This window comes from Nerophis ophidion, linkage group LG01, assembly GCF_033978795.1.
Source record: "Nerophis ophidion isolate RoL-2023_Sa linkage group LG01, RoL_Noph_v1.0, whole genome shotgun sequence".
NCBI lineage: Eukaryota > Metazoa > Chordata > Actinopteri > Syngnathiformes > Syngnathidae > Nerophis > Nerophis ophidion.
Genome location: NC_084611.1, coordinates 41,070,012 through 41,096,412, shown reverse-complemented (window position 1 = coordinate 41,096,412; position 26,401 = coordinate 41,070,012). Strand labels below are relative to the sequence as shown.

The 26,401-nt window shown below is 39.7% G+C and overlaps 2 protein-coding genes across 2 annotated transcripts in view; both read right to left on the bottom strand.

The window, feature by feature from the left end:
* Position 1: 1 nt before the first annotated feature.
* On the bottom strand, positions 2-12,151 carry wsb2 (WD repeat and SOCS box containing 2). Its single transcript, XM_061903135.1, has 9 exons — positions 11,881-12,151; positions 11,594-11,762; positions 5,964-6,169; positions 5,758-5,889; positions 5,509-5,609; positions 5,234-5,430; positions 3,635-3,724; positions 3,440-3,556; positions 2-567 (listed from the first exon to the last, which is right to left on the bottom strand). The coding sequence occupies exons 1-9, from the start codon at positions 11,918-11,920 to the stop codon at positions 351-353; spliced, it is 1,269 nt and encodes a 422-aa protein (XP_061759119.1). The 5' UTR covers positions 11,921-12,151; the 3' UTR covers positions 2-350.
* A 2,535-nt stretch (positions 12,152-14,686) lies between these two features.
* Positions 14,687-26,401, bottom strand: part of vsig10 (V-set and immunoglobulin domain containing 10) — a 37,094-nt gene continuing 25,379 nt past the window's right edge. Inside the window, exons 6-9 of the mRNA XM_061903120.1 lie at positions 23,279-23,392; positions 23,184-23,196; positions 15,251-15,390; positions 14,687-15,175 (exon numbers count right to left, since the gene is read on the bottom strand). Coding sequence (XP_061759104.1) covers positions 15,084-15,175; positions 15,251-15,390; positions 23,184-23,196; positions 23,279-23,392 — 359 coding nt within the window. The 3' untranslated portion in view covers positions 14,687-15,083. The remainder of the gene's footprint in view (positions 15,176-15,250; positions 15,391-23,183; positions 23,197-23,278; positions 23,393-26,401) is intronic.

Below are 26,401 nucleotides of genomic sequence, written 5' to 3'. Positions count from 1 at the left end.
GTGTGCGTAAAGGTTTTTAATAAAACTACTTCCTGTGGTTCGTTTATGCAGCAGTTAGCATGCAGGTGCAGTAGTGGTGCATGAGATCAGAGGTGGAACATTAGAAACAAGTTTCTTATATACAAAATAAATTAGCAGCAGTATTATATATATTTAAGAATATATATCATTTAACAGTGACTTACTAGTGCAATAAAACTTTAGTGTGGGAATGTCTCAACCAATCAAACGACAGGCTCCATTAAAATCTAACAAATTAAACATTTTCAACATGAGGCAGTTAAACAATCACTAGCTGTAAATGAGGCCTGCTGTGTTGCTTAAAAAAGGCAGGGCTTCCTATTTTTCTCTTAAGTTTGCCGCCAAGTTGTGTCTGATGCGGCTCGGCGGCCCGTAAAGCAGTCAGGGATGTCGCGGTATGTGAGGTACTCCAGGATCCTCTTGGGGAGGGGCAGCGGCTCCATCTGGTGTGTGGACACCGAGTCGCGCAGGATGGAGCGGCAAAGGTGGCGCAGGTTGGGCACGGTTTGGGGCGCCTTCCAGAACCGCACATGGCCATCGCGGGTCCTGGCACAACATATGTGTTTTGTTGTCAGAAATATCAAGCACACTTGACCTCTGACACTAATTGGTACGAAATAATGCTCGGTTTTGATTTACATAGACAGTGAGGTATTTAACACGATGTAGATACAAAAATGTCCTGTTTGGTACGTAGTGGCTTTGTACCCGTATGCATGTCATGTTTTAATATGAAAGTTTTAGGTGGCATAACTGCACCGCATCATACATGTTTCCAATTAACTTTAATTAGAAAAAACTAAATATTAGGCACAGCTTGCAGTATAATGCAGTAAATAAAAACTAAATAATTAAATGGGTTGTACTTGTATAGCACTTTTCTACCTTAGCGCTTCGACACTACTTCCACATTTACCTATTCACACGCTGATGGAGGGAGCTGCCATGCAAGGCGCTAACCAGCACCCATCAGGAGCAAGGGTGAAGTGTCTTGTTTAGGACACAACGGACGTGACGAGGTTGGTACTAGGTGGGGATTGAACCATGGACCCTCGGGTTGCGCATGGCCACTCTCCCACTGCGCCAAGCTGTCCCTATTTGTATTTCTATTCCTAGCAAGGCTGCTATATTTGCATTTGTTTAAATATTTTTGGCCTTTATATAAAAATAAACACACTATTGTGTCCTTGGTATGACATTTTAGTCCTGAAAATTTGGAATGTCAATATTCCCCTTTTTTGTGTAATTTTTTTATTTTCCACATTTAAAGTAGAAATGTACTTGTTTTTGTATAATTTTATGTATTAATATACAAAATCACTATTGTATACAATGTTTTTTTAGCATTTTTAAAAATATTAATATTTAAAAATGTATTTTATTTTATAAACATTTTAATGCTTTATTTTGTCATTTGTATTTATTTGAAAAATATACATTATAATTTAAAAACATTTTTTTTTCATTGCGGCACCTAAAATTAAAAAAATATTAGATCCTCTTAGTCTCTTAAAATCGAAGTTAAAAGCAGTTTTACTCTGTGGCGTTCACATCCAGGTGGGCAGGATACCCTAGTCATTTTCTTTCTTGTTTTATAATTTTTTAAATGTTTTTATTACATTTTAGTATTTTTAGGTGATGTATCTTGTGCTGCTTTTAAGGTATATTTTTCTATTGATTTTTTTTTCCATCATTCTACGTTACAATGTGACAACACGTGCACTTTGGCCACCTGGGTTCTTTTTAAATGTGCTATATATGTTAATAAACGAAACATTTTGTAGAAAAGAGATTTAGAAAACATAGGGCTTTGAAAAATGTACAAACCCTGTTTCCATATGAGGTCGGAAATTATGTTAGATGTAAATATAAACAGAATACAATGATTTGCAAATCCTTTTCAACCCATATTCAATTGAATGCACTACAAAGACAACATATTTGATGTTCAAACTCAAACTTTTTTTTTGTTGCAAATAATTAACTTGGAATTTCATGCTGCAACACGTGCCAAAGTAGTTGGGAAAGGGCATGTTCACCACTGTGTTACATCACCTTTTCTTTTAACAACACTCAATAAACGTTTGGGAACTGAGGAAACTAATTGTTGAAGCTTTGAAAGTGGAATTCTTTCCCATTCTTGTTTTATGTAGAGCTTCAGTCGTTCAACAGTCCGGGGTCTCCGCTGTCATATTTTACGCTTCATAAGGCGCCACACATTTTCCATGGGAGACAGGTCTGGACTGCAAGCGGGCCAGGAAAGTACCCACACTCTTTTATTACGAAGCCACGCTGTTGTAACACTTGTCTTGCTGAAATAAGCAGGAGCGTCCATGATAACATTGCTTGGATGACAACATATGTTGTTCCAAAAACTGTATGGACCATTCAGAATTAATGGTGCCTTCACAGATGTGTAAGTTACCCATGCCTTGGGCACTAATACACCTCCATACCATCACAGATGCTGGCTTTTGAACTTTGCGCCTATAACAATCCGAATGGTTATTTTCCTCTTTGTTTTGGAGGACACCACGTCCTCTGTTTCCAAATATAATTTGAAATGTGGACTCGTCAGACCACAGAACACCTTTCCACTTTGCATCAGTCCATCTTAGATGAGCTCGGGCCCAGCCAAGCCGGCGATGTTTCAGGATGTTGTTGATAAATGGGTTTGTCTTTGCATAGTAGTTTTAACTTGCACTTACAGATGTAGCGACCAACTGTAGTTACTGACAGTGGTTTTATAAAGTGTTCCTGAGCCCATGTGGTGATTTCCTTTACACACTGATGTCGGTTTTTGATGCAGAGCCGCCTGAGGGATCAAAGGTCCGTAACATCATTGCTTATGTGCAGTGATTTCTCCAAATTCTCTAAACTTTTTGATGATTTTACGGACTGTAGATGGTAAAATCCCTAAATTCCTTGCAATAGCTCTTTGAGAAATGTTGTTCTAAAACTATTCAACAATTTGCTTACAAAGTGGTGACCCTCGCCCCATCCTTGTTTGTGAATTACTTAGCATTTCATGTAAGCTGCTTTTATACCCAATCATGGCACCCACCTGTTCCCAATTAGCCTGCACACCTGTGGGATGTTCCATATAAGTGTTTGATGAGCATTTCTCCACTTTATCAGTATTTATTGCCACCTTTCCCAACTTCTTTGTCACGTGTTGCTGGCATCAAATTCTAAAGTTAATGATTATTTGCAAAAAAAAAAATGTTTATCAGTTTGAACATCAAATATGTTGTCTTTGTAGCATACTCAACTGAATATGGGTTAAAAATTATTTGCAAATCATTGTATTCCGTTTATATTTACATCTAACACACTTTCCCAACACATATGGAAACGGAGTTTGTATTATGTCGTCACTTTAACTCAGTTTTAAGTTTAAGAAAAAAAAACTACTTACCCTGTGGCGACTACCCCACCTTGTGGATGGTAGTTGCAGCACAGTCCATTAGAATCCCTGTCAGCTCTGGTCTGCATGACCATGCCTGGTTTGCCCGGCTCCCAGATGCAAAGTGGTCTGCGAATGTGACAAGTCAGCCATTTTTCTCCCCCACTTTCTCTGTGAGAGCCAGCGTTACCGTGACGACGGACTCACCTTTTTTCTGTCACGATGGAGAGGTGCAAGCCGTTTGGTGAAAACTGGATGGAAGAAAGCTGGTTTTGCCCGTAGCCCTCAAAGTAGTCTCTGCGGGAAGAGTTAGAAGTCAGGTCATGTGACAAGTGTTGACTGATGTACGCTGATAGCGAGCATTTTAAAATGAGATTAAAATCTGCCCGCGGGCTGTCAAAACACAACATGCGGTATCACAACAAAACTGTTCCTCCATTGTATTTAGCGCAAAAATGCTACCCATGGTTTACATGTTGTATTGAGATTTTACACAATAGCACCTCTGCTGGCTGCAGCCATGTCCTGCTTTCGATGGCGGTAATGCCTGTGACTTAAAGGCCTACTGAAATGAGATTTTCTTATTTAAACGGGGATAGCAGGTCCATTCTATGTGTCATACTTGATCATTTCGCGATATTGCCATATTTTTGCTGAAAGGATTTACATCAACGATAAAGTTTGCAACTTTCGGTCGTTAATAAAAAAGCCTTGCCTGTACCGGAAGTAGCAGACAATGTGCGCGTGACGTCACGGGTTGTGGAGCTCCTCACATCGTTTATAATCATGGCCACAAGCAGCAAGAGCGATTCGGACCGAGAAAGCGACGATTTTGAGCGAGGATGAAAGATTTGTGGATGAGGAAAGGGAAGAGTGAAGGACTAGAAAAAAAAAAGACTAGGGCAGTGGGAGCGATTCAGATGTTATTAGACAAATTTACTAGGATAATTCTGGAAAATCCTTTATCTGCTTATTGTGTTACTAGTGTTTTAGTGAGATTATATGGTCGTACTTGTACAACCTGAAAGTCGGAGGCGTGTGGCCACAGGTGTGGTGACCGCCAGTGTCTCCGAGGGAAGCCACGTTTCTCATCGAGGCGAAAGCAGCTGGTCGGGCCAGGCTGAGAATTTTTTTTTTTTCCTTCTTTCTCCACGGTGGAAGTATCCGACGGTCAGCGGCGGCCGGTGGGAGGAGGCAAGAGAGTCTGCAGCTGCAGGAGGAACGACGCAAGCTCTCCACTCATGTCTACAGTAGGAGCCGACTTATTACCACCATTTTATCACCCAAACCTGCCGGTTGACATGTGGTAGGGAACCATGTTCGCTTGACCTCTCTGTTCCATAGTAAAGCTTCACCGTCATATTTCGGGAATGTAAATAAGGAAACACCGGCTGTGTTTGTGTTGCTATAGGCGGCCGCAATACACCGCTTCCCACCTACATCTTTCTTCTTTGACGTCTCCATTATTAATTGAGCAAATTGCAAAAGATTCAGCTACACAGATGTCCAGAATACTGTGGAATTATGCGATTAAAGCAGAGGACTTATAGCTAGGATCGGTGCTTGACCAAAATGTCCGCTAGAATCCGTGACTTCACGCGCACGCGTCATCATACGCATCATCATACCGCGACGTTTTCAGCAGGATAATTTAAAATTGCAATTTAGTCAACTAAACCGTCCGTATTGGCATGTGTTGCAATGTTAAGATTTCATCATTGATATATAAACTATCAGACTGTGTGGTCGGTAGTAGTGGGTTTCAGTAGGCCTTTAAACCTAGCAGGGGAAGAGGTTTTTCCTTACACCAGAGTGGCCAGTTTCTCGGCGGTGTACGGATCCCACAGGTCGATCCACCAGCTAGCGCCGCTGAAGGCCGCCGTGGCCAACAGGGCGCCGTCAGGGGAGAAGTCGCAGGAGGAGAGCAGGTACAGGGTCTTGTGGTCACCGCCCGTTAGGTTCCTGATGAAGGTGTATGAGCGCAGACTCCACAGGCACACCATCTGAGGGAGATGCAAACCAAACGACGGTAACCGTTATCTTCCTGCGGCATTTTCTAAGTGATGGCTTACGACACTCACTCTGTCAAACCGGCCCACCGTGGCTATCATGCTGCAGTCTGGCGACACGCTGCAGCAGCTGATCCAGTCCTTATGACCCAACAGCACATGAACCTTCTTACCTGCGCAGGAAACATGACACAAATGACCGGAAGAAGAACACTGACGGGAAGTGCCAAAAGTTTATATAGTCCTTAAGACTTTTATATGACAATGCTCCACTTCTTTTTCCACTTGTGTAGCATTGCAGAGTGCAAAGGCTTTGTGTACCTTTGTGCGCCAGGTCCCATATCCTCAAAGTCTTGTCCCGGGAAGAAGAGACGAGCGTCAGCGTCCCGTTCCGGGGAAACGCAAGGTGTCGAACGACGCCTTCGTGGCCGTGGAGGTCAAACACGGCGACGCCTGATCGACGTAAAAGAGGAAAAGACGGTTAAACCGCAACATGATGTCATCAACGGGAGGCGAGCACTCATCACCTGTGAGAACGTTCCAGATTTTGATCACGCCGTTTTCCAAGCCTGTGGCCAGAAGTAAACTGTTGTTCCCTTTTGGTGCCGGTTTAGCACAGCCTGTCCAGGCTGCGCTCGCCTTTGGAGGTCTGGGTCCGAAAGCGAGTCCCCAAACTGGATGGCCACAGCTGAAGCTCTTGTCTCCTCGATCCACACCCCCGTCTTGACATTCTCTGTGGGGACGACCCAGAATAGATGGAAAGTAAGATATCATTAATCTCAATTTTTAGGACATTTTTGTATGTCTTTTTTTTACACTAGCTCACATTGTCACGTTTACATAATAATTCATTATTTCCACACTCTGAGCATGTTGAGTCAAAACCATCTATCGGGGTAAGGCTATTAAGTTGTTGTAGGATGATTTTGTTACACTCAGTGGACAAATGCTGACTTTTTTGTCCTTTGTGTAAATTTGTTGTTGTAGTAATGGCCATCATTTTTGTTGTGTACCCTATTACCGTATTTTTCGGTGTATAGGTCGCACCTGCCGAATAGTGAAAGTTAAGTGTTGTTGTTTTTTCAGTAACCAGCAAGCACAGTACAGTTAGTAGAACAACTGTGTTTTTATAACTGTGTATTTGATAGGTGCCGTCTGAAATTCAACTATTTATTTTATTTATATATGTAATAGAATAAATATATTTAGCTAGAATTCACTGAAAGTCAAGTATTTCATACATACATATATATATACATACATACATACATATATATATACATACATACATATATATACATATATATATATACACATATATACACATACATACATACATACATATATATATATGAAATATATATGAAATACTGAGTTGGTGAATTATACTCCGCCCCTCTTAACCAGGCCCCCACCCCAACCAAGCCTCCGGCCCACCCGAGACCAAGCCCCCCCACCTCCCGAAATCGGAGGTCTCAAGGTTGGCAAGTATGAGTATAAGTCGCAATTTTGGGGGAAATTTATTTGATAAAACCCAACACCAAGAAAAGACATTTGAAAGGCAATTTAAAATAAAGAATAGTGAACAACAGGCTGAATAAGTGTACGTTATATGAGACATAAATAACCAACTGAGAAGGTGCCTGGTATGTTAACATAACATATTATGGTAAGAGTCATTCAAATAACTATAACATATAGAACATGCTATACGTTTACCAAACAATCTGTCACTCCTAATCGATAAATTCCATGAACTCTTATACGTCTAGTCTCTTACGTGAATGAGGTAAATAATATTATTTGATATTTTACGGTAATGTGTTAATAATCTCACACATAAATTGCTCCTGAGTATAAGTTGCACCCCCGGACAAACTGAAAAAAACTGCGACTTATAGTCCGAAAATTACGGTATATATGGATTTTCATACTATGATTTTTACCCCAAATTTAAACCCCTTCCTTGTGGTCTACAATGTAATTTAATGGCAGTTCTTTGTTTATAATTCTGCAGATTATTTTTGACACGCTGTCTTCAAACCGCTTTCTGACAGTCTCTTCAGGATGTGCAATTTTGTGGGCGGTCTTATTTACATGGCTACGCTATGACTGCGTCTTCTCCCCATCCGCTGTGTTGTAGTTTTTAGTGCTTCCATAGCAAGTCTACTGACAGATACTATAACTTTGAACTATACCCAACTTTGTATTACAAATGGAAAAAGCAGAAGATGCATGTGCATGTACGAGCAAGTCTGTCCCACAATAACAGGACAGAGAAAATTAAGGCGCTTATTGACTACAGCGTCGGACTACAACGGTGGACTCGCGAAAATCTTTTGGGGTAAAACTTTACCATACCAGGAGATAGCCGCCGACGTAGAGTAACTAGTGCCAAATGCGTCACTAGCTACTCAAATTCCAAACGGCTTGTTTCGTAAATACCTCTGCTATGACTGGATGGTTTGATTTAAACATTTCAGGAATCATGCAGATCCTTAACATAAAAACATATACCAACAAGTAAGAAAAGTTGGTTTTACAAAAATTGAAAGATTAAAATTAAAATGTCCAATTTTTTCACAGGTTTACAATACATTGGAGGTTATTTGACAAATTCTTCAAAGCCAATCAGGACATAAACAGTAAGTTTTTCATTTTCAAAGAGCATGAACACAGTTTGGACTTGTTTTTCTGTTTCAAACTACCCAATCAACTTCTTCCCTACACAAAAATACCAAACACGATTTTTCTAAATGTTATTTTAACCCTTTGAAGCAGGGGTAGGGAACCTATGGCCCTCGACCCAGATGTGGCTCTTTTGATGACTGCATCTGGCTCTCAGATAAATCTTAGCTGACATTGCTTAACATGATAAGTAATGAATAATTCCGCTGGTAATCGCAAATATAAAATATTCTCATGCATTTTAATTCATCCATCGGTTTTTAAGGGCTGGAATTGGGGGTTAAATCACCATAAATGATTCCCAGGCGTGGCACCGCTGCTGCCCACTGCTCCCCTCACTTCCCAGGGGGTGATCAAGGGGATGGGTTAAATGCAGAAGAAAAATTTCACCACACCTAGTGTGTGTGTGACAATCATTGGTACTTTAACTTTAACTACCGCACCTGTTCAGGAAGTCGCATTAATGGTAAGAAGTATTTTATTTATTATTGGTTAGCTTCAGAATAACAATGAATAACAATGTTATTAAAAAGAATAAGAGACTTATTATACTCAAAAAATGCACGCATTTAGTTGTATTCAGTGTTATAAAAAAAATTATGTTCCTCAGAGAAATACATTTTAAAATATTTGTCTTTCATGGCTCTCTCAGCCAAAAAGGTTCCCGACCCCTGCTTTGAAATCGTGTTGATCAAATGATGTGACAGTTTTCAATTGGTATACATTTTGATTAACACCCTAATGCCGCTGAGGTAGGCTCCAGCAACCCCCGCGACTCCAAAAACGGACAAGCGGTAGAAAATGGATGGATGGATGGATAAGGGTGCGTTTTTTTTTTCTATAATTTAAACCTGGTACATTATCTGATCAAAAGGCCTTTAAAATGGGTCAACATCGATGATTAAATTCAAGCAAACAAAATAAATAATGTCCCCAGTGTGTTAAACATGTTCATATGTTTTGTTTTTTGAAGTAAATACTCGTTAATGCCATTATATTTTTTAATTTCAAGCGTAATACTAGCATCTACAGCAGGGGTGTCCAAACTTTTTCCACTGTGGGCCACACACAAAAATTAAACCAAGCGGGGGCCGTTTTGATATTTTTTGTTTTCAAACCATAACAAAATATATGGATTCTTTTTTTTTTTTTACCTTTAGGACTCCCAGGGACCATAGAGGGTTTTCGTCATTAACATGTTAAAAATAAGTCAAGTTATTATTTTAATTTTTTATGTAACGCTTACAGTAAATCTCTATATCAACTTCAGGTGGATATAAAGTTAAAAAAAAAAAGGTTTTATGCCTTTTCAGTCAAAGACAACTTTGTTTTTTATAGTAAAACTGAAATATGCAGTATTTCCCCCATTGCCCAAAACATTCAGAAAGCAATGTTTGATGTGAATTAATTGGAGCCCTAAAAAGATCAATAATGCAGGACACCATTGATTTAAATGTATTATTATTTCTGAGTAATCACAGTGAAAAAATAAATAAAATCCCACTAAATATCTTTGGGATCCAAAAGGTCCCCCACTCATAAAGTGATACATTTTTTTATTATTTGTTTTACTTTCAAGACTTAAGTTACGAGATCAACTTCAGATATATCTGTCGATTTTACGTTTTAACAATTATTTTGTTTGTTTCATGCTCTTTTGTCAACGAAAACACAGCTTTAATATGGCAACCACACAATATATGCACATAATATTTTCCACATAAAACATTATAAAGTGAAATACCGTATTTCCTTGAATTGCCGCCGGGGCGCATATTAATTCAAAACCTCTTCTCACTCCTGCACTTACCAAAGGCATGCGGTAAAAGTAAGCATGCGCTAATTATTTTAATACCTCTTCTCACTCCGGTGCTTACCAAAGGCATGCAGTAAAAATTTGAGTGCGATGTAAGCTTGGACCTTAAATCTTACTGAATAGCTCTTAATCTTCTTCCCTTTATGCGATTTCAAACTACCAGTATTGAAAGCAACCTCCTCCATTTTGAAAATGATGACAGGGGAAGTGTCACTCTTGACTTTACGAGTTTGACCTGGCGGTAATACTAAGCATGTGCTAATTATTTTGCGAAGCGAGTTTGACCCGGCAGTAATTCAAGGCTGGCGCATACTATATGCCCTGCGGCAATTCAAGGAAATACGGTATTTGAAGTAATTGGAGCCTTGAATAGGTCAATAATTCATTATAATTTTTTATTTTTTTTTTGCATTGGCAATAAAAGCAAAATAAAGAAAGATAAAAGAAAAACAAACAGCCTGCATGGCAGCTTTGTGTCAACATTGCAACTTTTCCCCGTTAGATTTCACCTCTTCCCACTTTTTTTTAAGTGTTTTTTATTTTTTATTTTTGGAATAGCATTTCCAGAATGTGTGGCAGGCCACTAAACAATTAGCTGCGGGCTACACTGTGGACACCCCTGAACTACAGCGACTAAGCGAGAAGCAATTTTCCTCTAATATAGGAATCTGTGACTCACTGAAAATTATGTGCAAGTGCACATAATTTTATGTTTACATGTTTACTGTTGTTTTTAACATTTAAGCCACATTTACCAATGTTTAAATTTCCATTTCACTTCTTTGTGAGGTCGACATCATTATCAAAAACAGTCATCGTTGTAGGAATATTTGAAATCATTGTGATAGTTCTCGAAACAACTACAAATGTGCGCTACATTCGTTAATTGTGTTACAAAAAAGATCAATTACAATAATACATAATGGTGGATATAGAGAACATACAAACCCTTTATTTTTTAAGTCAAAAATATTAAAGCTAGATAATTTGGTAAAATTGCAAACAGCTAAAATTATGTACAAGGCAAATTATAACCTGCTATCAAAGAATGTACAACGATTCTTCTCAACTAAAGAGGAGAAATATAACCTTAGAAGAAAGTCTAATTTAAAACATTTGTATGCACGTACAACACTTAAAACCTTTTAGCATATCAGTATGTGGAGTTAAATTATGGAATGGATTAAGTAAAGAAGTTAAACATTGTATTGATATGATCCACTTTAAGAGGCTGTTCAAATTAATAGTGCGTACAAAGTACAAAGAATAAGAATTATGAGAAACACTTTCAACCTTATTGAAAATAAGATATTGTTCATCTCAGTATGTTAATAATGACTGAATTAATTAATTACATATTACAAAACTGTTGTATTACTCATTCACGAATGTCATTTTATTATGAAAGAGGTCAGTGGATGAATGTATATATTTGTGGGCGCTCTGACGTGGGAAAGGGGTAGGATTAAATAAACTATGCTTCTCCCTACTCCTTTTCGGACATGATGTGATGTGAAATTATATGAAATTGCGGGATTTATTATACTGTAAGTGTGTTCATGTTCATTTTCGAAAAAAACTAAGAAAGAAAGACTTGACTGCGGCTAATGTCCGAGGCTCCGTGAATGCGTCGTGAGCTTCAGGTGCACGTACTCTGAGTCGAGGGGCCAGGCGACCACCCACACGATGCCGTGTCCCATGGACCAGGCGAACCAGGCTCCGTCGGGGGAAAAGTCCACGCTCCAGGTCTCGCACCCGGGTCGGCCTTCCAGGGACGGGGGTCGCCGCGTCTTCAGCTCCAGGATGAGCGCCGGGTCGGAGGCTGCGCAGGGACGGCGGAACAAAAACAACGACATGAATCATCGGCCCGCGGTGCCAGGCGTCTGGGGCGGCGGGGAGGTTGCTGACTAAAGAGCCGCAAGCCAAGGCGCTTTACGTACCGGTCGGCTGGAGCTCCGCGTTGCTTTGCGTGGAGCACATCGTCGCCTCTTCACATTCTTCACTTCCTCAAAGGAACCTCCGCGTTTGTGTGCGGCCCATACAGAGACCGAGCAGGCACAGGCACCCAGCAACTTACACGGACGAAACTTGGGAAAAATGGACGGCTCCAAATGTTTTTTAAAGTCTTTAAGCGCGAGCTGAGCATCGATTACGACATTTTCTTGACGTGGTAACGTTCTTGTCTTATTGCGTAATGACGCTAAGCCACGCCCCCTAGCGAACAGCGCTACTTAGCACGTTCTGGAAGCGTAGAGACGGAAAACGGGCGTAACTAGCAGATACAGGGTCTATTGGAGAAAAAACAATTTTCTGTACATTATAAATTCTGCCATGAACACAAATTAGATTATAAAATAATACAGACGCTTTATTAACATTATATTAAATGCTTCATGATTTATGGTTGCCAATCCTGGTACGTGCTTGAAGAAAAATACAATTGTTAGTAAGTACTACAAACAAAACTATGGATAAATGTACCCAAATAAGCCATGTAGCAGGTAAAACATATTTGTTAAAGATAAAACACACATTTTACATATACATATATATATATATATATATATACGTACATATATATATACATATATATATATATTCATATATATACATTTATATATATATTCATATATATACATATATAAATATATATATACACATATATGCACACTGACATATATACACATATATACACATATATCCATATATACACATTTATGGCGACTTGTCCAGGGTGTACCCCGCCTTCCGCCCGATTGTAGCTGAGATAGGCGCCAGCGCCCCCCGTGACCCCGAAAGGGAATAAGCGGTAGAAAATGGATGGATGGATAAATATATATGTATATATACATATATATATACATACATAAATGCATATATATACATACATATATATATATACATACATATATATATATACATACATATATATATATATACATGTATATATATACATATATATATATATACATACATATATATACATACATATATACATATATATACATACATATATATATACATACATATACATACATACATATATATATACATACATACATATATATATATATATACATATACATCCATATATATATATATATATATATATATATATACATACATACATACATATATATATATACACATACATATACATCCATATATATATATATATATATATATATATATTAGGGGTGTGGGAAAAAAATCGATTCAAATACGAATCGCGATTCAGATTCGATTCTCTTTTTTTTTTTAATCAATTTTTTTGGGGGGGGGGATTTTTTTTTCTTTTATCAATCCAACAAAACAATACACAGCAATACCATAACAATGCAATCCAATTTCAAAACCAAACTTGACCCAGCAACACTCAGAACTGCAATAAACAGACCAATTGAAAAGACACAACACAGAACAAACCAAAAGTAGTGAAACAAAAATTTATATCAACAACATTATCAATATTGGTTATAATTAAAGCATAGCAGTGATTAAAAATCCCTCATTGACATTATCATTAGACATTTATAAAAATTAAAAAAAGAACAATAGTGTCACAGTGGCTTACACTTGCATCGCATCTCATTAGCTTGACAACACACTGTGTCCAATGTTTTCACAAAGATAAAATAAGTCGTATTTTTGGTTCGTTTAGTAGTTAAAACAAATGTACATTGTTGCAATCAGTTGATAAAACATTGTCCTTTACAATTATAAAAGCTTTTAAATATATATATATATATATATATATATATATATATATATATATATATATATATACTACTCTGCTAGCATGTCAGCAGACTGGGGTAAATCCTGTTGAAATCCTATGTATTGAATGAATACAGAATCGTTTTGAATCGGAAAAATATTATTTTTGAAACGTGAATGGCGTTGAATCAAAAAAATTGATATATAATCGAATCGCGACCCCAAGAATCGATATTGAATCGAATCGTGGGACACCCAAAGATTCGCAGCCCTAATATTATTTATATATATATATATATATATATATATATATATATATATATACAAACCCCGTTTCCAAATGAGTTGGAAAATTGTGTTAGATGTAAATATAAACGGAATACAATTATTTGCAAATCATTTTCAACACATTAAGTTGAATATGCTACAAAGACAACAAATTTGATATTCAAACTGATAAACTTTTTTTTTGTGCAAATAATCATTAACTTTAGAATTTGATGCCAGCAACACGTGACAAAGAAGGTGGCAATAAATACTGATAAAGTTGAGGAATGCTTATCAAACACTTATTTGGAACATCCCACAGGTGTGCAGGCTAATTGGGAACAGGTGGGTGCCATGATTGAAGCTCTGAAGCTCTACATAAAACAAGAATGAGAAATAATTCCACTTTCAAAGCTTCAACAATTAGTTTCCTCAGTTCCCAAACATTTATCGAGTGTTGTTAAAAGAAAAGGTGATGTAACACAGTGGTGAACATACCCTTTCCCAACTACTTTGGCACGTGTTGCAGCCATGAAATCCTAAGTTAATTATTATTTGCAAAAAAAAAAATAAAGTTTATGAGTTTGAACATCAAATATGTTGTCTTTGTAGTGCATTCAATTGAATGTGGTTGAAAAGGATTTGCAAATCATTGTATTCCGTTTATATTTACATCTAACACAATTTACGGTTTTAAAGTAATAATTTTAAGAGGTGCTAAAGTTCTGAAAGGTGCTAATGAAAGAAACAGTAATAGCTGTAAACATTTTCATACAAACATTGACATGTTTTTTTATTTACATGTGATTGCACCATACAGCTATTACAGAACAATTTTAATCCTCTTTAAAAGTATCATTTGAACATCAAATTAAAATTATCAAATATATACAATGAGCATTTTTCTATATTTAGGTTTAAGACGATACGGGAGGAAGCTGGCGGGCGTCTCGCTGACTGGCGAGGGCAACATCCGGCCCCTTCCACTTTTCTGGTTGAGTCACATTCTAAAGCGTCAAGAGTCGTGACGTAAGGGCACTTGGTCACTCCGCACCCAAGAAACAAATAGTTACCTTGGTGACGGCCTTATAAAAAAATCCTTCACATTTCTGTTGGAGGTCCATGTTCAACTAAAATGAAAAGAAAAAGCGCCAGACACCTAAAATGTTACAAGATCTGGCAGCTCCTCTCTCAATTTTTCTTGATCTTCTTCTTGTGTCTGGGCTGTCGTCCCCGTGTCCTCTTGCTCGCCTGCAGGGAAGCGACATTAGCAAGACGTTAACAACAAATGTATATTCATTTTGGGTCTTCAGGTGATGTCCACACCAGATGGGATGTGGTGGATCTGGACCATGGTGGTTTGATTCGCCGGCGTCAGCGGGGGCAGTCGAGGGGCGGGCGCATTGAAGAGCTCATCGTCCGACTCCACCAGGCTCAGCACGTCACCTACGTTGTCGCCCGGGCGCCTGGGGAAAGGCAAAAAGGTGAAGAGACTTCAAAATGATGCTCTCATTTTGCCTCAATACTTTAAAGGCCTACTGAAACCCACTACTACCGACCACGCAGTCTGATAGTTTTTATATCAATGATGAAATATTAACATTGCAACACATGCCAATACGGCCGGTTTAGTTTACTAAATTACAATTTTAAATTTCCCGCGGAGTTTCTTGTTGATGATGCGTATGATGACACGTGTTTGTGACGTCTCGGGTTGTAGCCGACATATTAGCCCAGCACCACACACGGCTAAAAGTCGTCTCTTTTCATTGCATAATTACACAATAATTTGGACATCTGTGTTGCTGAATCTTTTGCAATTTGTTCAATTAAAAATGGAGGCTAGGAGCCATTTAAGGCATCCTTATTTTTGTGTTGGCATTACTTTCTTGTCACTAGGTGGCGGGCTTTTTGGTTGAGCAGTGCAGGGGGGAAGGCATATATAGAAGCACAGGTGAGCCAAACGAGGAAGGACTCAGGTGTGGGAGCACAAACCGTTCTTACCAACAGCAGACAACAGCACACAGCAACAGGCAGGAAAGACAGAACATATGGCACAATGTCACTACAATAATCCATGGTATGTTTCATTCACCCTGCAAGTTTATTAATAAATATGCATTAACTGGATTTCTGACTGGACCTCACTTCAATGCAATATTTGCTGCTGCGTAGGATCACTCCCTCAAACCTGTTGAGTAGTGACAATAAATTTGAACATTTGAAGGTGAAGATTAACACTACAGAGACAATAAAGAATAATGCTGTTGGTGGAAAGCGGTGGATTGCAGCTGCCTTTAGCACCGAAACACAGCCGGTTTTTCTTAATTTGTTGTGAAGTTTTAACACAAAGCGGTCACGCGAACATGTTTCTCTACGTCAACCAGCAAGTTTTTGGATGGGAAAGTTGTGATATTAAGTCAGCTCTTACCGGAGACGTCAGTGGATTAAACCTCCTCCTACTGCAGCTCAAAAAGGTAGCTGTGATCTTGGCTCCTCGGCTTCTCAAAGACACTGGCGTTCACCGCAGCCATCCGACGTTCAGGTATAACTTTACAATCTCAATAAAACACTTAAAACAATAAGCAGATAAGGGATTTTCCAGAATGATCCTAGTAAATGTGTCTAATTACATCTGAAACGCTCACACTGCCACCTCCCTTTTTTTTTTTTTTCTTTCTAGTCCTTCACTCAATTTCCTCATCCACAAATCTTTCATTCTTGCTCAAATTAATGGGGAAATTGTCGCTTTCTCAGTCCGAATAGCTCTTGCTGCTGGAGTCTATGATTATAAACAATGTGAGGAGCCCTACAACCAGTGACGTCACGTGCACATCGTCTGCTACTTCCGCTAAAGGCAAGGCTTTTTTATTAGCGACCAAAAGTTGCGAACTTTATCGTCAATGTTCTCTACTAAATCCTTTCAGCAAAAATATGGCAATATCGCGACATGATCAAGTATGACACATAGAATGGACCTGCTATCCCCGTTTAAATAAGAAAATCTCATTTCAGTAGGCCTTCAAGATTTCCTCAATCACGTACAAACCCCGTTTCCATATGAGTTGGGAAATTGTGTTGGATGTAAAAATAAACAGAATACAATGATTTGCAAATGATTTTCAACCCATATTCAGTTGAGTATGCTACAAAGACAACATATTTGATGTTCAAACAGATAAACATTTTTTTTTTTTGCAAATAATCATTAACTTTAGAATTTGATGCCAGCGACATGTGACAAAGAAGTTGGGAAAGGTGGCAATAAATACTGATTAAGTTTAGGAATGCTCATCAAACACTTATTTGAAACATTCCAAAGGTGTGCAGGCTAATTGGGAACAGGTGGGTGCCATGATTGGGTATAAAAGCAGCTTCCATGAAATGCTAAGTAATTCACAAACAAGGATGGGGTGAGTGTCACCAATTTGTAAGCAAATTGTCGAACAGTTTTAGAACAACATTTCTCAACAAGCTATTGCAAGGAATTTAAGGATTTTACCATCTACGGTCCGTAAAATAATCAAAAGGTTCAGAGAATCTGGAGAAATCACTGCACTTAAGCTATGATATTACGGACCTTTGATCCCTCAGGCGGTACTGCATCAAAAACCGACATCAGTGTGTAAATGATGTCACCACATGGGCTCAGGAACACTTTATAAAACCACTGTCACTAACTACAGTTGGTCGCTACATCTGTAAGTGCAAGTTAAAACTCTACTATGCAAAGCTAAAGCCATTTATCAACAACACCCAGGAATGCCGCCGGCTTCACTGGCCCCGAGCTCATCTAAGATGGACTGATGCAAAGTGGAAAAATGTTCTGTGGTCTGACGAGTGCACATTTCAAATTATATTTGGAAACTGTGGACGTGGTGTCCTCCGGTTCATGGCTGGCGAGGCACTGACTTCCTCACACTCAGGTTTATAAACATATGAACCCTATAGAGTATCTTATTCACCATTTGATTGGCAACAGTTAACAGGTTATGTTTAAAAGCTCAAACCAGCATTCTTCCCTGCTTGGCACTCCGCATCAAGGGTTGGAATTGGGGGTTAAATCACCAAAAATGATTCCCGGCCGCTACTGCTCACTGCTCCCCTCACCTCCCAGGGGGTTTACAAGGGAATGGGTCAAATGCAGAGGACAAATTTCACCACACCTAGTGTGTGTGTAACAATCATTGGTACTTTAACTTAATGTAGCAGGTACTTTAGCTAATAACGGAGATAGATATCTACATACATCCATATTTTAGACATTTTAAGCATCCATCCATCAATCCATTTCTACCGCTTGTACCTTTCGGGGTCGCAGGGGGTGCTGGAGCATAAGCTGGCATATTATTTTGACAAATAATATAGTATGGTAGAAGTTCTCAATATTTGGGCTAATCAGACGTCTAGATTACGACTCGGAGAGAGGACAGACACAATTAAATACTTTAAATAATACTGGTGTCATTTAAACATGTACAGTGCAACAACTAGTGGACAGACATTAATAGGAATGGCCATTCAAAACAAAAGAAAAAAACAAAGGAATCTCAGCAAACAATGTTGGTTTAGTTCAGGTTATTCATAAAAAGTAAAATCAAAGGTTCTTCAAGTTTATAGGAGCCATATGAGACTGATCGCAGTCCATATGTGCATTCGCAGTTCATACAGCCACACAGTGTTGTCACTATGACATCATAGTGTAACCGCGCTCCAGCAGCAGTGTTTATTCATTGTCTTTACTGTAGCATAAAAAATGCAGATGGCCTTAAAACGCCACAATACTCCGTCACCATAATTAGGAACCCACAATTAAGACTCAACATAAATATAAATTCAATCGGATCAGAAACATTGGAGGAAACAAGATTAAAAGCCGATGCTAACCGCCCATACAAAAAACCTGGGTACGGCTAGTAGCTACAATTAGCAAACAGATAGACTTACCAAGTCGGCTTAATATCTCAACATCGACACACATCTTTCGTCGCAACTCGGCCCTGATGGTCGGTCCCTATAAGTTTACATTTAGTTGTAAAATGTTGGACGGTTGTTTTTACCATATGCAGGCAAACAACAACTTTAAAACATACCGGCTTCAGATGTCCCCATGCAGGCCTAGCCGAGTAGTGCAAGAATGAACTCTGTGATCATTAGTGCCCTCTATAGCCAGGGGGCCAGATTACTGCGAGCCTCACACAGTGGATCTCCGCAGGCGTTTGATTGCCCAGCTCAAGAAATACGTTACACACATACAGTTGTTGACAAAATACATTGTACATTATATACCTCAGCTAACTATGGAAATGTATAATATAATTCATATAGCAATACGGTCTCACTGCACAGCAGCCATCAGGTAGCCGAGTCATTGCCATGGTGATGGGGAGGCTCAAATGGCTGCTGACTCACCGCAAGTCTCTGCTCAGTATTTTAACGGAAATTGTGAAAATTCAGCGATTTTGAATAAAAATAATCTAAAACTGGTGAGGTTAAATGGAAAATAACTTTATAGTATAATCACTGGATACATATAACATTTAATTACTTTTTTTTCTTTTTACATTTTTTTTTCTTTCCATGATGGCAGGTGAGGCCCCGCCTCACCTGCCTACCCTGACTGCACGTCACTGGGAGCAACATATGTCATCCAAGCAACGTTATCATGAACGCCGCTGCTTATTTCAGCAAAATAATGCCGAGCCACATGTTACAACTGCGTGGCTTCGTAGTAAAAGAGTGCGGGTACTTTCCTGGCCCGCCTGCAGTCCAGACATGTCTCCCATCGAAAATGTGTGGCGCATTATGAAGCGTAAAATACGACAACAAGACCCCGGACTGTTGAACAACTTAAGCTGTACAGCAAGCAAGAATGGTAAAGAATTCCACTTTCAAAGCTTCAACAATTAGTTTCCTCAGTTCCCAAACGTTTATTGAGTGTTGTTAAAAGAAAAGGTGATGTAACACAGTGGTGAACATGCCCTTTCCCAACTACTTTGGCACGTGTTGCAGCCATGAAATCCTAAGTTAATTATTATTTGCAAAAAAAAAATAAAGTTTCTGAGTTTGAACCTCAAATATCTTGTCTTTGTAGTGCATTCAATTGAATATGGGTTGAAAGGGATTTGCAAATCATTGTATTCCGTTTATATTTACATCTAACACAATTTCCCAACTCATATGGAAACAGGGTTTGTATATGTTATAGTTATTTGAATGACTCTTACCATAATGTTACGTTAACATACCAGGCACCTTCTCAGTTGGTTATTCATGTGTCATATAACGCAGTGGTCCCCAACTTTTTTTTATCCGCGGACCGGTCAACACTTAATAATTTGTCCCGCGGCCCGGGGGGGGGGTCTTTTTTATTTATTTTTTATTATTATTATTATTTTTTTCTTCTTTGTCATGAAAAAGGGACGTTTTTGTCATGAAAAAGGGAGGTTTTTGTGGTTGGTGCACTAATTGTAAGTGTATATTGTGTTTTTTATGTTGATTTAATAAAAATAAAATCTTATTTTTTTTTTTTTGATAAAAAATTCTTCTGCGGCCCGGTACCAATCGGGCCACGGCCCGGTGGTTGGGGACCACTGATATAACGTACACTTATTCAACCTGTTGTTCACTATTCTTTATTTTAAATTGCCTTTCAAATGTCTATTGTTGGGTTTTATCAAATACATTTCCCCCAAAAATGCGACTTATACTCCAGTGCGACTTATATATGTTTTTTTCTTTCGTTATTATGCATTTTCGGCAAGTGCGACTTATACTCCGAAAAATACGGTACACACAATATGAAAGTGTGTTTAGCTGCAGTAGTAATATTCTCACCTGCCACACAGTGTCTTGCAGTTGGCAGCTTGGTGTTCCTGCCTTTATTTTTTGAGGGAACAAGGTTCTTCTAAAATTGTTAACCAAAAAAAAAAAAAACTCTTAAAAAGGTAAACTATTTTCAAGTTTCTGCTGATGTTTAAAATGTCCTCTTAAACCAGGGACTTTATTATACATGTTGTTATTTTGTGATTTTATTATTAGCTGAGGATTTGAGCACAGCTAAAGGTTTGTTTTAAAGAAGTTTGAAGATTATACTTAATTATTCTTACATCATTTTCTTTTTTTTTTTTGTCCTGTCCAGCTTATCAGGCAAATCATATAGTTGTTGTAGATGCCCATATCGCCTGTTCAGATTTACTTTACAAAAGAAGTGTGGAATACTTCTCTTGTTGCCTTATTTGAATTTGACTTTATTAAATGTATTTATATTATCATTTGGTGCAGCCGGGCCGGAGCAGGAGGGGATAGAAAGACGAAAAAAAGGAAGACAGAGGGGGAAATTGTGGGGATAAGAGGGGGATTAGACAGAGAGACAAAAACAACAACAGTAATAGAACAACACCAGCACATACAATATGAACAAATATGATCGTAAAAGTGATAGCAAAGAAACAGTTAGTAAAATAAATAATAATATAGAAATTACAATGAGCATTTTTACACTACAACTGGAGCAATACAAATACCAATAGAAAAAGCACTATTGATTATGAACAATACCAATAGTTTACCTCTATTATCAACAATACAGTTGATCAAATGCAACAATACGTATACATAATGATAACTACAAAGATTAAAAAAATTTAAAAAATACCCTAGGGCAACAACGTTGATATATGTTTGATGAAACGTGATTATGTGCATGAGTGTATGTATGTATATGTACTTGTATATGAACAGAATGTGTATATGAATGTTTGTACAGTAAATGTATATGTACAGTATATGTATGTTTGTGCCGTGAATGTGCATGTGGATGGACGGCCTTGGAATATGTAGGTATGTACTGTATTTGTGTATGTATGTGGGAGCGTAAGTACCTATGTACAGTATGTATGTTTGTTTGTATGAATAACGGTGTGTGTGTGTGAGTATATGTGTGTTTGTATGTACAATATATTTGACTCCCAGTGTGCGTGGGAGCCAGAGTGCGGCCCCAGCCGCCCAGAGAGCCCAACCCAAACAGCAGGTGTGGCGCCCGGGGAACCAGGGACCACCAGCCCCACGCAGCCAGGCCGCCCACCGCGTCACCCGGAAGAGCCGGCAGCAGGCCGCAGACAAACGCGCCCGGCAGAGGACAGGGCACGAGAGAAGCAGAGGACGGCCAGACCCCAAGCCAGCGAGAGACAACCCCCCACCCGGGCAGAAAGACGGGACGCCCCAACGGGGGAACCCAGAGACTCCTCGCAGCCGGACGGGAAGCACCCGGGCCCCCATGACCCACCCCCCACCACCGAGGAGAACGGCGCGGCCCACACCAGGCCACCCCACCCCACATCATTTTCAAGGCTTTTAAATATTTTTATGTGCGTCTATTAAAGACGTCCAATAATGGCTTTTTTGCCGATATCTGATATTGTCCAACTCTTAATTACCGATTCCGATATCAACCGATACCGATATATACAGTCGGGGAATTAACACATTATTATGCCTAATTTTGTTGTGATGCATTGAACAATGTAACAACGTTTACCAAAATAAATCAACTCAAGTTATGGGGGAAAAAAAATGCCAACATGGCATTGCCATATTTATTATCGAAATCACAAAGTGCATTATTTTCTTTTTTAAACATGCCTCAAAACAGTAGCTTGGAATTTTGGACATGCTCTCCCTGAGAGAGCATGAGGAGGTTGAGGTGGGTGGGGTTGAGGTTGGCAGGGTAGGGGGTAGTTCTCCAAGGGGTTCTGGGTATTTGTTCTGTTGTGTTACGGTGCGGATGTTCTCCCGAAATGTGTTTCTCATTCTTGTTTGGTGTGGGTTCACAGTGTGGCGCATATTTGTAACAGTGTTAAAGTTGTTTATACGGCCACCCTCAGTGTGACGTGTATGGCTGTTGACCAAGTGTGCGTTGCATTCACTTGTGTGTGTGAAAAGCCGTAGATAATATGTGATTGAACTGGCAGGCAAAGGCAGTGCCTTTAAAGTTTATTGGCGCTCTGTATTTCTCCCTACGTCCGTGTACCACTTTGCTTTTTGAAACAGATACCGATAATTTCCGATATTACATTTTAAAGCATTTATCGGCCGATAATATCGGCGGTCTGATATTATCAGAAATCGCTCCAAGTCGCATTGCGCAACAACATCAGTTAACATCCCACAATCCAATAAAAGCTACAGTATTTCAAATAAAGACATTGGTGTGGTGTGATGTGTTCCAAGGCGGTTGTGGAAAGAGAGGCGTACTCACCCAAAGGTTCCTCCTGCAATGCAACACAACAAAGTGAGTACTGATGCAGGGGGGACACTGGTGTAGAAGACTTTCATGCAACATCTTCACCTCACCTAGGCAGACTCGGTGCCGGTTGGAGTAAACCACTTTGGCCACGACGATGGCGGAGGCCACGATAAGAGCGGCGATGAACACGCCGATGACGGCGCCCGTGTACGCCAAGGTAGCTGTGGAAATGAGAAGGCGGTGCGGCTGGTTCGTCAACATTCCCAACACTTTTGTCCCACAATATCACAAACTGTGCAGCCTTCACATTTTAAGGCACAATACTGCAGAACGTACTTAAGATTAGTCAGTGTACAGCTTGCGAAGATTTACTAGCAACTGAACAGGAGTCAACGACTGAGTAACAAGATATTTGTGTCGCACAGTAGTACTTATAGCGTGCACAAGTACAGCCGGAAACGAGAGTGGAGGTACATAGATGTAAATATAAACGGAATACAATGATTTGAAAATCCTTTTCAACCCATATTCAGTTGAATATGCTACAAAGACAACATATTTGATGTTCAAACTGATAAACTTTTTTTTTGCAAATAATCATTAACTTTAAAATTTGATGCCAGCAACACGTAACAAAGAAGTTGGGAAAGGTGGCAATAAATACTGATAAAGTTGAGGAATGCTCATCAAACACTTATTTGGAACATCCCACAGGTGTGCATGCTAATTGGGAAAAGGTGGGTGCCATGATTGGGTACAAAAAAGGTACACCCCTTTGTCCACAACTGCGTGAGCAAATAGTCAAACAGTTTAAGAACAACGTTTCTCAAAGTGCAATTGCAAGAAATTTAGAGATTTCAACATCTACGGTCCATAATATCATCAAAAGGTTCAGAGAATCTGGAGAAATCACTCCACGTAAGCGGCTGGGCCGGAAACCAACATTGAATGACCGTGACTTTCTATCCCTCAGATGGCACTGTATCAAAAACCGACATCCATCTCTAAAGGATATCACCACATGGGCTCAGGAACACTTAAAAAAAAACACAGTCACTAAATACAGTTTGTCGCTACATCTGTAAGTGCAAGTTAAAGCTCTACTATGCAAAGCGAAAGCCATTTATCAATATCCAGAAACGCCGCCGGCTTCTCTGTGCCAGAAATCATTTAAGATTGACTGATGGAAAGTGGAAAAGTGTTCTGTGGTCTGACGAGTCCACATTTCAAATTGTTTTTTGAAATATTCGACATCGTGTCATCCGGACTTAAGGGGAAGCGAACCATCCAGACGGTTATCCACGCAAAGTTCAAAAGCCAGCATCTGTGATGGTATGGGGGTGCATTAGTGCTCAAGGCATGGGTAACTTACACATCTGTGAAGGCACCATTAATGCTGAAAGGTACATACAGGTTTTGGAAGAACATATGTTGCCATCCAAGCGCCGTCTTTTTCGTGGACGCCCCTGCTTATTTCAGCAAGACAATGCCAAGCCACATTCAGCACGTGTTACAACAGCGTGGTTTCGTAAAAAAAAAAAGTCTGGGTACTTTCCTGGCCCGCCTGCAGTCCAGTCCTGTCTCCCATCGAAAATGTGTGGCGCATTATGAAGCGTAAAATACGACAGCGGCATACTTGCCAACCCTCCCGGATTTTCCGGGAGACTCACGAAATTCAGCGCCTATACCGAAAACCTCCCGGGAGAAATTTTCTCCCGAAAATCTCGCAAAATTCTGCTGGAGCTGGAGGCCACGCCCCCTCCAGCTCAAACATGCACAGTTCGAAGCTTGAAAAGGAGGATTGGAGCCGGATCTGACGGCATTTAAAGTCATTTTTAAAAACGACTGCTAATCCTCCTCCTTTTCGACCGGACAACCGCAGAGAATTAAAGTAGGAACACGTAGTTCATTCACAAGTAGTTCATTAAGAGGGGCGGACTCACCAGCTCTCAGCCATGTTTCCGTCACACAGAGGAAGTCAAGTCCGCCGCCCGCAGGAAGTGAAGAAATCCTTCAGGATAAACGTTTTGTTTGTCAAAGATCTTGCGTTCACAAGACCAAACCTGGTGGGGGCCAGCACGTCCAGGGGCGCAGCTAATCCAGGTGCGGCCCGACACACAGCACATAGGTGTCGGGGCAGAGGAGCCACAAAGCGGGTCTTGCGTTCACAAGACCGAACCTGGCGGCGGCCAGCACGTCCAGGAGCGCAGCTAATTCAGGTGGGGCCTGACACACAGCCCGCAGGTGGCGGAGGAGAGGAGCCACGAGGCGGGAAAGGAATGCAGGAATCCGGCCAGGTGAAAAAGCTGACTGGGACGTCGAAAAACCAACGTCGAAGTTGATCATATCAGTGGGAAAGGGGCAAAGCACATACTGGCGCCATCTTCTGGAAACTCGGAAGTGACGTTACTCAAATAGTGAAAGGTAAGAGTTGTTGTTTTTTAGTACCCAGCAAGCACAGTACAGTTAGTAAAACAACTTTGTTTTTATTACTGTGTATTTGAAAGGTGCTGTCTGAAATTCAACTATTTATTTTATTTATATATATAATAAAATAAACATATATAGCTAGAATCCACTGAAAGTTAAGTATTTCATACATACAGTATATATATATATATATATATATAAATAAATAAATAAATAAATGATAAATGGGTTGTACTTGTATAGCGCTTTTCTACCTTCAAGGTACTCAAAGCGCTTTGACACTACTTCCACATTTACCCATTCACACACACATTCACACACTGATGGAGGGAGCTGCCATGCAAGGCGCCAACCAGCACCCATCAGGAGCAAGGGTGAAGTGTCTTGCTCAGGACACAACAGACGTGACGAGGTTGGTACTAGGTGGGATTTGAACCAGGGCCCCTCGGGTTGCGCACGGCCATTCTCCCACTGCGCCACGCCGTCCCTGTAATATTAATTACAGCCAATATAAAAATATTGGCAGTAAATATACTCTCCTCTTAACCACGCCTCCGCCCCACCCCCGACCACGCCCCCCACCCCCCGAAATCGGAGGTCTCAAGCTTGGCAAGTATCGACAGCGGTGACCCTGGACTGTTGAACGACTGAAGCTCTAAATAAAACAAGGATGGGAAAGAATTCCACTTCCAAAGCTTCAACAATTAGTTTCCTCAGTTCCCAAAGTTTGAGTGTTGTTAAAAGAAAAGGTGATGTAACACAGTGGTGAACATGCTCTTTCCCAACTACTTTGGCACCTT

Coding starts and splice junctions, on each gene's coding strand:
- wsb2 (XM_061903135.1), bottom strand. CDS start 11,920: ATGTGCTCCACGCAAAGCAACGCGGAGCTCCAGCCGACCG. Junction 11,763..11,880: donor CGCGGAGCTCCAGCCGACCG/GTACGTAAAGCG, acceptor GTCCCTGCGCAG/CCTCCGACCCGGCGCTCATC. Junction 568..3,439: donor GGTGGGGTAGTCGCCACAGG/GTAAGTAGTTTT, acceptor ATGTTGTGCCAG/GACCCGCGATGGCCATGTGC.